Source organism: Sapajus apella, unplaced genomic scaffold (genome assembly GCF_009761245.1).
Source record: "Sapajus apella isolate SASKATOON/1434 unplaced genomic scaffold, GSC_monkey_1.0 scaffold10, whole genome shotgun sequence".
NCBI classification, from domain to species: domain Eukaryota; kingdom Metazoa; phylum Chordata; class Mammalia; order Primates; family Cebidae; genus Sapajus; species Sapajus apella.
Window position 1 is genome coordinate 12,740,512 of NW_022436950.1, and position 14,934 is coordinate 12,755,445.

Sequence of the window (14,934 nt, forward strand, 5' to 3'; positions counted from 1 at the left end):
TTTTAAAAGTTCAAATTATCTTTATTTTTCAAATACCATAAGCCTGATTAGTACATAACTACATGTCCAGAGAAACCAACATCAATGCATAATTACAAAAACAATCCCTGACCTCGGAAACTGTCCCTGAGATTCTTAGGGCCTAGAAGAACACAGTGGTCCAAAGCCCTTATTAAAGCTGAAAGCCACCTGGCATCCATCTCTTGCAAGTCGAACTAGAGGAAGATAAACCACTCTGAGAAAAACCTGCAATTAGAGTGAGTCATGGCTAGTATAAAAGGTAACCCAAATCATCAGAGCAGGGCTGAGGGCATCACTGGGAACCTCCCAGCCCACCCCTACCACATGAGAGGCCTGTGGCCAGATGTGTGCTTGCCAGGGAGGAAAATAAAAGAGGGTGGAGGGAAGCTGAAAATATGTGAAAGAGGAATGACATACTTATCAAAAAAGTATGATAGCTATGAATATTGAGAGGTAGCAGCCTGTGGTTTAGGAAGCCAGGGTGGGCTTCTCCACAGAGGTCTAGATAACTTGGATCATGAGGGCGATGCAACCTTTATCCGTTCGGGGTGGATAAGCTCCTTGAGATACGTGGCAGTGTGAAACCATCTGGAGAAATGCACAAACAAGCAGGAGCCTTGCTCTCTGCACCTCAGAGCTGAGAAATTCTTATGTGGGTCAGAGTTAGCCTAGAACTGTGATGGCTGGGAAGCCAGTTTCTGTGATGTGACAAACTGTCCGAGAAGCACGATGGTCATTTTAAAACCATGCTTGTTTCTGTATTTGATGGTATTTAACCCTGAGTCTAATTAGCCACTTTTTGTGTGTTCTTTTAGGTCTGAGTAACTCATTATCCCTCTCCCAAATCCTAATCTTGTGCACCATTAGAGACGTATGTGTGTGTGTGTGTGTCTGTGTGCGCACGTGTGCTTGTGCATGAGTGCATGTATGTGTGTGCCTGCATGTGTCTACGTGCTTGCATGGGTGTGTTCTTATGTTCTGTGTTAACCTACAGAGACAGGAGGTGATCCTGTGACTGAAATCTAACATCTCTTACAAACAAGGCCACTCAGCCTCTAGCGGACCAAGGGGTGTCTCAGACTGGTTTTACTCCCTTGAAATAGCCTGCCTCAGTCTCAAACTGAGCTATAATTAAACTTGGAAATTATTTTAAAATGGTATCTGCTACGGAGAGATATTCAAAAACAACAAAAATGAGTTATTCCTACATGTCTACTAATAATTTCTAGTAAAATAAAACTTATTTTATGAATAGAAAAAGAAAACTCAAGAACTAAATTTTTAAAACTTCAATCCCAAGTTAGGAGCCTAGAATTAGGCTCATCTTGGATAAATAAATATTTAGAAAAGGGAAGAATATGTTGCCCTCTGAATGCTTTGGTCAGATAAAAAGCTAGCAAAGAAAGGACTATATAGTTTTAAGATGGAAGCCCTAAAGATTTAATCAAGTGTGGACAGGAGACTGTATGAGATGCATCAGGATGACATCATAAAAATCATGCATTTCCAGAACACAATGGGTGTCTTCAGGATGGTAGATCTGACCTGCTCATGTCAGAGATGGGAAATTGAAGTCCAGAGAAGGTAAATGGTTTTCCTAAGAGCTAAAAGGCACCGAACCACACCCCAAATATCCTGTTTTCTCTTCTAGGCATTTAATTCTGCTTAAAGCCTTGCTGACCGAATCTGGAGTGGACACTGGTGTCTGACAAAGCTGCGCTTCTGCTACCTGGCTCTGGTGAGGATCAGCAGCAGGGTGAGGGTTCTGAACCAGAAAGAGCTGGGTTTGAGTACTGGCTTTGCCTCTTATTTTGTGCCCTAGGATGAGTTACTTTACTCACTGATCCTCAATTTTCTAATCTGTAAAATCTTATGGGTGTGTTCTGAGAACCAAATGAATTCGAGGCTGTGAGCACCTGGGTCAAAGCAATGAAAGGTAAGTGGTGCTGACTGTTACACTAATAATCCCCTTTCTGGGCTGCCCCTTCTCAGAAATGCCCCCACTATCCCTCTGGTTAGCCACACAAGCCCAGACTCTAGAGTCATCCTTAACACCTCCTTCTTCTACTAGCCCTGCCTCCAAATTCAATGCATCATCAGAACCTGTCATTTTAACCTGAACATTACCAAATTTGTCCATTCTTCTCCAGCTGCCCTGTCACCAACTTTGTCTGAGTCACCTGTATGACGAGCCTACACCAGTGCCTGAAACCCTGTGATGGTTCACCTAACATTAGGTGTCAACTAGGCTGGCCTGAGGGATGCCTAGGTGGCTGGTGAGGTGGGTGCTCATAGGTGTGTCTGGAAGGGTGTCGCCAGAGGAGACTGACTGACATTAGAGTCAGGAGACTGGGAGAGGAAGACACACCCCCATGTGGGTGAGCATCATTCAGTGGATGCCAGTGCAGCTAGAACAGGGCAGATGGTAGAAGGGTATGCAGCCTGCTGAGTCCTCTTGCGCTTGCTCTCCCTTTCTGGTCCCGTGCGGGATGCTTGCTTCCTCTCCTCCTGCCTTTGGATATGATGAGCCAGCCAAGTAAAAAGGGCTCCCCAGAGAATCTCCAACTGACCTGTGCAATGGGAGGATGGGGTAGGGTCTCAGGAAGTTCGAGCCATTTGCAAGGGGACAGAGCCCACCCCTCCTGTTCCCAGGTGGTGACCTGGATTCCACTGGTGAGATGGAGGCCTGGTATCAGGAATTCCTCTCTCTTTGCTGAGTTTTTTCCTTTTTCACCCAATAAATTCAGCTTTTCTTACTCTTCTATGTGTCCATGAGCCTAATCTTTCCTGGTTGTGTGACAAGAACCCAGTTTTTCGCTGAACTGAAGAGAAAGTCCTAAAACAATAAGACTGCAGCTTCTTCAGCCATTGGACACTGGGACCTGCAGGAGTGGCCTTCCGGGGTGGCTCTTGGGCCTCGGGCCTCAGACGGAGGGCTGCGCTGCAGGTTTCCCTGGTTTTAAAGCTTTTGGACTGGGACTGACCCACAATAATCGCTTCTCTCTTTCCCCAACTTGCAGATTGCCTATCATAGGACTTTGCTTGTAATCACGTAGGTGATTCTCCATAATAAACTCCATTTTATACACATATATGTCCTACTGGTTCTGTCCCTCTGAAGAACTCTAACACAACCCCTAAACCATTTCCCCACACTGGCTCCTGTCTTCCTACCAGCCATTCTCCACACTGCAGCTGGGAGAACTTTTCAAAAACATCTCATCCACTTTACCCTCTGCCTAAAACCCTCCAAAGGTTTCTTTTTATTTTACAGCAAAAATAAATCAATCTTACTCTGCCCAGTAAGTGCAGGGCACGGCTACCAGCTGCCTCTCTAGTCTCCTTGAGTCCCACTATCCCCTCACCTCCATTTGTCCCACCCCACCTCTCCTTGCTTCAGGTCCTGTGGTTCTTGGCTCAGACACAACTTCTCCAGGAAAGTGACTGTATCCCCTGATCACCCCCAATGAGGGTCCTTTGCCCTAAGCTCTCACAGGATCCCCTCTCTTCAAAGTGCATGATGCTGCGGTTCGTGATTATTTGTGAATCTGGTCATTTTGACAGTGTGCATTCTCACTGGGTTGTGAGCTCCATGGGGGCAAGGACAGTGAGGGCTTGTGTCCACATTCTAGCCCTGGGGATGAATAAATAAATGAACAAATGCAGGAATGGAAGGAGATGTAGACTGCTAAGTATTGCCTTCATTAAACAGATGGAAAGACTGAGGCTCAAGGTAGGTAGGCAGTTTCCTGAGATCTCATGCCAGAAAACGGTATGGCCCATATGTCCAGGGGTCAGATACAAGTCCACTGCTCTTCGTACTCCACCAGATTGCTTTGGACACCATCACACATATCTTTCCCTTTACCATCCAACCTTTCCTTACTCCAACTAGTGGCTTAGCAAAAACTCAGAGAATTTTTTTTTTAATTGGGGGGCTAGGAGGCTATAGGAAGGGGGTTGTAATTGGTACATGGAGAATGAAGAAATTGCAAATTGAATATTTGAATTAAAAAAAAGATGATCATGAAAAGGCACCAAATGTGTTGCTGTTTAGACCAAGTGTAACAGTGTTCTAGAATTGTTTCTACGGATCTGAAGACCGTAGATTAAGGGCAACTGACTTGGCAAAAGGCCTAGACCTGTTTTCAGATAATTATCTCAGAGTAGAAAAAATAAGGGCAGTAAAAGCTCCAGTGAGGACACTACACCAACATGACTGATCTAAATGGAACATACTTCTATGACTCATTTACAGCTTTAAATACTACAGAGAAAAGAATGTATAAAACATGCCCAAACAGCCTCTTTTTGATGTGGCGAACTCTTTTAAAACCACATTGTTCAAATTTATGTTAAAAGGCAAACGTTTCATGTTTACAGTGGTACTATTGGAGGAACTCAATATGAAAGTACAACTGTTAAATTTCAAAGACAAGACTTATAACCTTAGAACAATAGGGCAATTCCCAGTGTGAATTTACGAGGTGCTAAACCTCAGAAGATTTCTTCAATTAGCAATGAAGACTCTTGACATATTTGCAGCCTGATATAAGGGCTGCTCTTTATATAATTTGGAGTGTATCAGAACTTTTCCTTACTTTTATTTACCTCGGATGACAACCATTATGCTTCTCCCTGTGCAGCGTTTGATCCTGCTAATTATGCCACAGGGCCAGGATAGTGTTTCATGGTTCACCATTGCTCCTGGGGCAGGCTGCAAATTATACATAATGCACTGCATTGTAATTGCGGCACTGTGAACTTCGCTCGCCTTTCCAACACAACATACCGACATCTAAGTTGTTTTATTATAAAAAACCATAAGGGATTCTTTTGGATTATAAACATCTGAAGACATAACATTCTCATGAATTCCAGCCGGCTATTTTGGACACTTAGGGGGGCAGACAGGGCTGAAAAGCAAAGCAAATACACTTCATATTCGTGTTAACAGAAAAAAAGGAGGCAGCAGTCATGAAGGCAAGACTGTGTTAAATGCAAAAACTAAAGGGAGGGGGAGCTTGTGAAGGGGAGACACAAACTCTGAACTGGGAAACCAGAGACGCAAGACGTCCAGCCATGCTCCTTGACTTCTCTGGGCCTCAAGTTCCTCATTTCCAAAACAAAGGCACAGAAACAATTGATCACGAAGATTCCTTTTCCATGAAGACAGGAGCTCAGGAGAGCAGTGGCTTGTTTCTGAGTCCCACCTGTGAGGCCAGCCTATTCTGGCCTGAAGGGCAAACCAGGAACCCGAGTCTTATGCCAGACAAGAGGCCTCTGCCATCCATCACCCTGCTTGTTTGGGGCCTCTAAGAAAAAGATGATGGCTCCTTCAACGGGAAGAGGGGGTCAAAATAAATGAAGCCTCAGTTTTATATATAAAGTGCCACCAGGTGGGGGAAAATATCAGAACAGTATTGTGGTCATTGAAATTTACCACTGCCCTTGTCCCCCAGGGCCAAGAGGCCTTACTCCAGACACCCACCCCATAAGTACCTTGTGTCTGCAGCATTTAGAAGCCACACCCAGGCCCTGATAAGGTACTCCTAACCCTCCCTTCTCTCTTCCCCTCAAAATGAGACAGTAGTCTGATGTGTGAAGTTAGACTGGGGTCTGTTTTCTTCCTTTGAGTGTTCCAGACGAGCTTAAGGTAGCAGTAGTACTGCGCAGAACTGTGTACATTCTGCATCAGTGTATGGTGGTGAGTCTCTGACACACTGAAGATGAGATGGTCAAAGAAGAGGAAAAGGCAGGGGCGGGTTTTGAGGTAAGGAGGCCTGGGTGAGGCTCACACGTTTTGATAATTTACAACGAATTGTTACTATATTAGGATACTACTCCTTCGATGTTGCTGCATGTCAAAGCAGCTGAAGCCGATATCTTGACTTGGACTTGGGAAGTCACTGACGAGACATCCTCATTTCTCTTTGTCAATTGTGTCTCCAGCGGGGTGGGCATATCCAAGATCCAGTATGACCACAGGACGTGGACAAAATGACAGAAGACGTAAGTGATGATGGACAAAAATTCCACACCTGGTCTGCCCCAGAAGCCCTGCTGGGCTGCTAAGTTTGGGCTGCTCTTGAGGGAAGAGCAGACTGTGCTCTTACACCTTCCAAGTGTCCCTGGTACCAAAAACTTGGGGCACTGTACCTCTGCTCCAATCCATACAGCACACAGTCTCCAAACCCAACAGTCAGGACTTGTGACCAGACAGGCTCTGCTATGCTAATGGGGGCAGGAGACCTGACTATTTTCAACTGGAACCACTAGTGTGACCGTTCCCTTGTATTTTCTCTGTTGCTCAGATCTAGATACAGAACACAACACCTGGGGCCCACTTGTATTACTTAATTACTTGTATTACTCCTGCAGCCAAATGCACTCATCAGAGCCCTTGGAGGGACAAGGAAATCTTGCCTGTTTTCTATTGGTGACAATGAAATCTTGCTTTTGTGTATTATGTCTTTTCAAATAATTTCTAAATCATACGTAGTTCCTAAGCATCACTATAACTTTTAATATGTCAGTACACAGGGCGATACTTAAGGAGTTTATGTATGGATCATTGTCAAACATTTACTTGGAATTTTTGACAATGATCCATACATAAACTACTTAAGAATTTTTTTCCTTCATTTTGTTTTTATTATACCATGTTTGCTTAATTTACAGAAAGCAGAAAATAAGCTGGGTCTTGTTTTGATCCAAACACTGATGTTTTAAAGGTTATACACAGTATTTGTTAAAAAGAACTTAAAAAATATCTTTTTAGAAGCCTCTATAAGAAGGAAAATACAAAGTTTAACCCCAAAACTTTCTGCTAGATCGGCAAACTACTGCTATAGTTTTAAAGAGACTTTTTGTTGTTTAAACTATACATCCAAGAAAATCTAAAAAAATTAAAGAAATGTGCATAAAATTGATTGCATAGCAGAATATGAACTGCTTCATTTCTTACTGCAAACAGTAAAGCAATGAAAGTTAGAAATACCGTCAAATATACAAAGGTTCTATAATCAATCCTTTAAACACATTCCACAAACAGTATTTAAAATCCATCGTTTTATTCTTTACAGGCAATCCTAGATTATGAAAACTAAAGTTGAAAAAAAGTAATCCTCTAAAAGGAATCATTTCCTTTTAGATTGTTTCCTAATAGATTTTAAAGCATTCCTTCTTCATGTAGAAATACATGTATTTCTCTGCACTGGACAATAGTTTGACACTATCTTGAAATTCAAGCAGATTTCCCTGTTCTACATCAAACTGACCCTTTCATTAGGAAGACTAACAAGGTTTTCTATAATTTGGGTAGGGCAGGCCTGGCTTATTTCCCCAGGGGGAAATAAGAATGGATGAGAAAAATCAAGAAGTTGCTCCCTCTAGAGGGAGGGGGCTCTCCCTTCACCCCATGACCATTCTGAGGAAAGCAAACTGTCAATGAGTTCGGGCCTCTCTCACCTCCAACTTTATTGAGGTATAATTGACAAATAAAATTGTGTAGGTTTAAGGTATACAACGTGATGATTTTACATATTTATAGATGTGTGTGTGTGTGTGTGTGTGTGTGTGTGTGTGTGTGTGCATGTGTGTATATAGTGAAATGAGTGCCACAATCAAGTTAGTTACCTCAGGGGCATTTATTCCATGTTTTCTACATGGTCTTGTTATGAGGAGTTTCTCTTTATTCTCATTTATCATTCTGGCACCATATTAATTTTTGTTTTGAGATGGAGACTCGCAGCGTTGCCTGGGCTGGAGTGCAGTGGCACGATCTCAGCTCACTGCAACCTCTGCCTACCAGATTCAAGCAATTCTTCTGCCTCAGCCTCCTGAGTAGCTGAGATTACAGGTGCCAGCCACCATGCCCAGCTAATTTTTTGTATTTTTAATAGATACGGGGTTTCACTATGTTGGCCAGGCTGGTCTCGAATGCCTGACCTTGTGATCCACCCACTTCAGCCTCCCAAAGTGCTGGGATTACAGGCGTGAGCCACCACGCCCAGCCACCATGTTAAATCTTGTGAGGCCTTATAATAGCTCAGAACTGAAAGATTTTATGTTAGAAACAGAACTGCCAACTAACTGGTGGTTTTAAAAACGTAATTTCCTTGCTACCAGCCAGAGTCCCAATTCTCACCACAGACCACGGAGTCACTGCTGCTGATTCATGTGTGGCCATCAGAGCAGCAGAACTCGGCCTTGTCCGTGCCATGGGAGCACAGCCTGGAAGAAATACATGGCCTGAATATGGTAATGGGAGCACCAAGGTCTCCAGGATGTGCCTGAGCCCTGCCCTGGTGAAGTAACTGAAAAGAGTGATCTTCGATTATATTGATGACACCATGAGCACTGCATGGAGCAAGACTCTCAGACTGCTGGGGGTATCCACTCTGCTCCTGGGTGCAGGACACTAAAGAGGATCCTGGTGCCTGGAAATCTATGCAAATCACTTCCACAGGTAGATTCCATTTATTTTTCAGCCAAACTGGAAGAATCTAATAACTAGATGTCTCTTTTGCACACCCTTATTCACCTTGACACTCAGGGCTCAAGAAGGCAACACCCATGCAACACTCTGGGGTCAAGTTCCCTCTTCATCTGAACCACCCCACGTTCTATGCACAGGGCATAGAAGACTCAGCATGGCAATTATTTCCTTAAAGTGTTATATCAAGTGCTGTGTAAAAAGGAATCGCAGATGAGACAAACGCTGGTCATCTGTCAAGACCTGCGAAACTAGGTAAGGAGGCAAGCACATGGAAAGGTGGTGAGGGGCTCCGGGCCTCTTCCCCACAAAATCCACAAGCTCATCGCAGAGAGGCAGCTATTCTGCTACCAAAGAGCCCATTTGAATGAAAAGGAGACTCTCAGGAGTGGGCCGCTGAGAGGATGGGCAGCTAGGATGAACAGGCAGAATTACAATTCTAACACAGAGTAGTCTTATTCATGGGCTCTGGGGTTGTTCTAACACTCACAGAAATGCTGCAAGAAAAATATGATCTACTTCACTTCTGCCAGTGAAGGAGGCAGGTCAAGGCTCTTCTCATTTGGTTTTCACTCGCTCAGACAATAACAATGATAACAAAATGCTTGTTGCTTCCAAGAATGAACATCTCCCTCTGCTTACTCTTGATCTAGCTTACCTTTGTCTTTGGAAGAAAACAATTCAAACATAAAATGTTAGAGAGGTCCTTGCTGAAGGGGACTGAGCAGATAAGTGAGTGAATATTACATCTAGGGATAATTTTATGAAATACTCCTAAGGCAGTAGAGCTTTGCTCTTGATCAGTAAGCACCACTCTTAGAATGGGTAAATGGCGAAGCGAATGCGGAAGCAGAGTGGAAAGAGGAATAGGAAAACACCGGCTTCCCAGCTTTCTCAGACAGTGAGGCCAGACATCTCCCCCAGGAACCCACTTCGTGCTCACCAGCATCTCTAGCACAGGAAAATGTCTCACACAATTTTTTTTGAGTAATTACTTCTTAAACTTGATGCCAGGCAAATCTCATTCTTTCTCTGGGGAGGATATACTTTGACATTCCTGCTATAAATTAAATGGTTTGGATGAGTTTAGAAGATCTTAAGACAATTGACATTATATAGTTTTGTACACACACACACACACACACACACACACACACACACACTGCAAAAAGGAAATACTGAAAGTGAACAAGAATCCCAACGCTGAATCCCAGGGAGGAACTTCTGTGAGGAAGGATGGCAGTCAGAGGGCACAACACAAACTCAGGTAGCGCTCTGCATCTCTACTTTGAAGTCCAGGCCCCCCAAGAAATTAAAACATAAATACAGAAAATCATACAGCAGTGGGGGGAACCTGGAGTTTTACATGCCCATTTTTTTTTTTTTTTTTTTTTTTTTTTTGCTACAGCCTCCCTTCCTTTAACTTCAGTTGATAAATGGAGGGATTCAGTCTTCTGAATACACATGGGAACTTGTGTACCTACCTATAACCCAACCCCAAACTGACAAAAACCAAGACCATTTTAAATAGACTTCACAAAAGGCACTCTCAAAGAGCAAGAGCTTGACTGAGTGTGAGCAGAGAGCCCCTGGACTCATGAGGCAAGGCTGTGCTGTTCACTGTCATGTCACTATCACAGGTGTTCACTCATTATTTGCTGAATGACTGACTCGATTTTCATAGATGCAGGGCAAGTTCCACCATTCCCAGCTCACGGACCAGGAAACAGCACTGCAGGGTTCTGAGTGTGGTCCATGTCTAGCCTGGTGCCATCTAGTGACCCTGGGAGTCCAGATGAACCAGCTGGAGCAGCCTTTCCAGGACCACTCATATGGGCAGACCCCCTCTTCCAGGGGGCACAGCAGGGCTGAGAAAGAGGATAACTTTGCTCTTTAGATAATACCCGTCTCTCTCTTTCCTCCTCTCATTTAGCACCTTTGTGTTTCTTTCTTAAGAAGTGATTTTTTTTTCCATCAATGATTGACTGGCTGAAGAAAACATGGCACATATACACCATGGAATATTATGTAGCCATAAAAAAGAATGATATCATGTCCTTTGCGGGGACATGAATGAAACTGGAAGCTACTGTTCTCAGCAAATTAACACAGGAACAGAAAACCAAACACTGCATGTTCTCACTCATAAGTGGGAGTTGAACAATGAGAACACATGGACACAGTGAGGGGAACAGCACACACCAGGGCTTGTTAGAGGTTGGGGGGCAAGAGGAGGCAGAGGATTAGGACAAATAGCTAATGCATACAGGGCTTACAACCTAGATGATAGGTTGATAGGTGCAGCAAATCACCATGGCACATGTTTACCTATGTAACAAACCTGCACATTCTGCACATGTATCCCAGAACTTAAAAGTTAAAAAAAAAGTGGGTTTTCTCTCTAGTTTTCCATTATGTTCAGTAGGTTCCTTGCCATCAAATTCTAGAGCTTTAAAGAAAGGCCACAAAGATTTACCTTTGGATTAAAAACAAAATAAAGTCATATCCCACAACACACAAATCACATGAAAGTTAACTAAGAGCAAACATCTAGTATTCTAAAGAAAAAAAAAAAAAAGAAAGAAACAACAGGCAAAAAACACCTCTCTGGTTTTGTCAAGAAACTTGTCTGAATATCTGAATATATTTTATTGCACTTTAGTTCTGGGGTACATATGCAGAACATGCAGGATTGTTGCATAGGTACATACATGGCAATGTGGTTTGCCGCCTCCATCCCCCTGTCACCTATATCTGGCATTTCTCCCCATGTTATCCCTCCCCAACCTCCCTACCCCACACTGTCCCTCCTCTATTCCCCCCAATAGACTCCAGGGTGTGATGCTCCCTTCTCTGTGTCCACGTGTTTTCATTGCTCAACACCTGCCTGTGAGTGAGAACATGTGGTGTTTGATTTTCTGTTCTTGTGTCAGTTTGCTAAGAATGATGGTTTCCAGATTCATCTATGTCCCTACAAAGGACATGAACTCATCATTTTTTATGGCTGCATAGTATTCCATGGTGTATATGTGCCACATTTTCTTTGTCCAGTCTATCATCGATGGGCATTTGGGTTGGTTCCAGGTCTTTGCTATTGTAAACAGTGCTGCAATGAATGTCCATGTGCATGTGTCTTTATAACAGAACAATTTATAATCCTTAGGGTATATACCCAGTAATGGGATTGCTGGGTCAAATGGAATTTCTATTTCTGGGTCCTTGAGTAATTGCCACACTGTCTTCCACAATGGTTGAACTAATTTACACTCCCACCAACAGTGTAAAAGTGTTCCTATTCCTCCACATCCTCTCCAGCATCTGTTGTCTCCAGATTTTTTAATGATCACCATTCTAACTGGTGTGAGATGGTATCTCAATGTGGTTTTGATTTGCATTTCTCTACTGACCAATGATGATGAGTATTTTTTCATATGTTTGTTGGCCTCCTATACGTCTTCTTTTCAAAAGTGGGCAAAGTACATGGATATTTGAATATTAATAGCCACATTTATCCCATATTTGCAAGGCAAAAAATAAATTATAGTAACTAAAGAGAGAAAAGAATGAATTATGACCTGAAAGTAGCTACTGCTACTTCATGAAGCTATCAACAGTCAAATAACCGTGTAGTCTATTTTTTCTTGTGCCTTAGCTGTAACCAAGAAGAAAACTCTCTTGGAAAAAAAATGAGAAATTGGGAGGAATACACTTTGATACACAGCTTGAAGATGCCCTTTCTGCTTCACTGTGATGGCAGTACAAAGAAGTGTGCCAACAAATGGTTCAGACATCCTTCGACACCAGACTTCGCCGCGTACTTGTATTTCACTTATTTGTTACTTCTTCTATGTCTCCTCCCACTCACTTGGACATTCACCAACAAATAGTTTTTAGGCATTTGTCTCAGTTCTGCAACAGGTGTAAGGAGGGAAACAGGAGTGAATGTGAGCAAAAGGCGACTTCAGCCACTGTAGGGACAGCGCTCAAGGGATGGTGAGTTTTTCAAAGGCCTATGAAAATGTTCAAGACCTCAAAATAATTAGTTGGCTCCGAAATGAAAAAGAAACTATAAAATTAAAATAAATCTTTAACTATCTATGAAATGTACCACGTCAACTATGTGTAACTCGACTCGCGTATATGATGATATATATTATACATGGGATCTGTGGGACAGATATGACCGCATATGTTTTAATACAGTTGATGTGGGGCAGGGCTTTCAAAAGTAAAAGTCCACCAAGGTCCTCAAATGTCCCCACACGATGGGCAGGACATCAGTCCTCTCCAAGGCACACACCAGTCACCAAGATCGCCTGTGACATACTGAAGAAAGTCACATCCCTGAGCCTCAATTTCCTTATGAAAGCAAACAGAAACCATGGACCTCAGGGCAGTTTTGAGAACCAAATTTTAAAAAGTACATTGGAAAGTATTTCATAAGCTTGCAGAGATGAAAAGTAAAAGTGTTAGCTCCTCACATCGTTATTCCTCCAGGTGGTGAATGCCTCTCGCTATGTTTGATGCTACACACCTGCTACCGTGTAGCAGAAGAGAAACGAATCTCTACCACAGCCTAAAAATAAGGCTGCTTCACTGCCCTCTGGCAGCCAACAGATGTTCACGACGGACAAATTCACACACAACAAGGATGCTGCGTGTACACATAAAACTTGGTTCATATCATGAGATTCCAGACAAAGGTTAAAAAGGGGGGAAAAGCTTATTTTAGTAGAAAATGAAACCATTTTTCAATTAGTGTCTGTTCTAAGCAGACACCACCTTCTATTTACCCTAAGAATGAGAAGCTGGAGACTGCTTTTCAATTCAGACTTACTTCCCTCTTTGGTTGACACTTTATGAAACACCTTAATTCTCCCGGCTAGCAACAATAGTATGTAAAAGAGGAAAAGACGTTCAATTCTGGAAAGAAAGGATCTTATAACACAGCACAGAAATATATCCTAAGAGGCCATGTGATTTTATTCTTTGTCTTTGTTTTTCTCTTTTCCCTTTGCTGCTTCATGGACGCCCATTGGGGAGGGGGTAGGAGAGGGCTGGGGTGATGATGTGACCAGGTTAAAAGTGGACCAGGACACAAAATAAAAAATTAAGGAGGGAGGACAGGTATAAACTTCTGAAAATAGAAACTGACTGCTTCAAATGCGTTACTCGGCACCCTAGAGCCTTCTTCTGAGTTCAAGATTTCCTTTGTGCCTCACCACGGGATGTGTTAAGATGATATACAGTGTGTTTAAATAAAACAAGAAAACAAACCAAGAAAAATTTAGCATTATGGAGAATGAAAGTCTACTAAAAATACTCTAAAATGACTTCAAACATGAAGTCACATTTTAAAAATGACTTTTTAATGACTTAGGCAGAAGTGACTCAAAAACATATGGATTAAATTTCCTTCAAAATACATATGGTTTTAACAATTGGGGGAGACTAGCTTGGTTTGTAGAACCCAGCTCTGAAAAGGAAAGGAGTATGACGGTACTCACGTTAGCATCGTTTTCTGGTGCTTTCTCTGGTGACGGAGTCAATTGGCTATAATGGCTATTACCTAAGAAACTTGGAACAGCTTACTTGGACATGCTTTAATTCTCTTTCCCTATTTAGGCAAAGTATTCAACATGTTTATAATAAATGACTCTCTCTCTCACCTCTAATATCTCAAGCATCAAAAACAGTTCTAGTTCTGTACTAAAAAAAAAAAAAAAAAAAGTGGAGCTGTCTTAGCCCAGAGCAAATGGCTATTGCCTCTTTGTGACAATTGGGCACAGACTATATACAGGGATGTTTTTCATTCTTCAAGTCCATTAAGAACTAAGGTCAAGAGACTGTCACCGTTTTTTTTTTTTTTTTTTTTTTTTTTTTTCTTAAAAACACAAATTTTAGACAAGGCCTGCAACAATCTGGCTCTGTTTTACAGGCCAAAGCTTTGGTTTTCATCACACCAACCTCCCTCTCACCAGTGCTACTGTCACCACCACCATGACTATAAAACACCTCAGTGTTCCCACCTGGGAATAGTACCTTTTAGTTGGTGGTGCTCATCTCACATCAGCCAGAGACAAAGCAACCCCTTGTTTATCCCTGCTTGGCTTTTGGCCTGTGCCCATGCCTGGTTCATGCCTTGGACACATGGATGGAGGAAGGGAAGGAAAAGGAGGGGAAGGAGGGAGGTGAGGGTGAAGAGGGGGGAGGGGAAGGAGAGTGAGTAGAAAGGGAGGGCGGAGAAGGAGGTGTAGGGAGGGAGGGGAGTAGAGAGAGAGAGCCTTAGCATTCACAGTGTTTACTGTTTCCAAAAGGCACCCTCAAACACCAACTCATTCCATCTTGGAGGACAGTTATGACAAGTACTGAACCCAATTCTTAGATGAGGACACTGAGAGCAGAGGTTCAGGGAA

General features: G+C 42.8%; 2 protein-coding genes and 1 non-coding gene across 5 annotated transcripts in view; 2 read left to right on the top strand and 1 right to left on the bottom strand.

The window, feature by feature from the left end:
- COL4A4 (collagen type IV alpha 4 chain) overlaps positions 1–14,075 on the top strand; it is a 186,299-nt gene extending 172,224 nt beyond the window's left edge. Inside the window, exon 48 of the mRNA XM_032277605.1 lies at positions 13,016–14,075. Within this exon, the coding sequence (XP_032133496.1) occupies positions 13,016–13,042 (27 nt within the window). The 3' untranslated portion in view covers positions 13,043–14,075. The remainder of the gene's footprint in view (positions 1–13,015) is intronic.
- The window catches only part of RHBDD1 (rhomboid domain containing 1), a 166,812-nt gene that overhangs the window by 17,742 nt on the left and 134,136 nt on the right, over positions 1–14,934 (bottom strand). The gene's annotated exons all lie outside the window — the stretch shown is intronic.
- Positions 14,539–14,672, top strand: LOC116552058. The gene has a single exon (XR_004269183.1). It is a non-coding gene; the product is annotated as a small nucleolar RNA SNORA48 (small nucleolar RNA).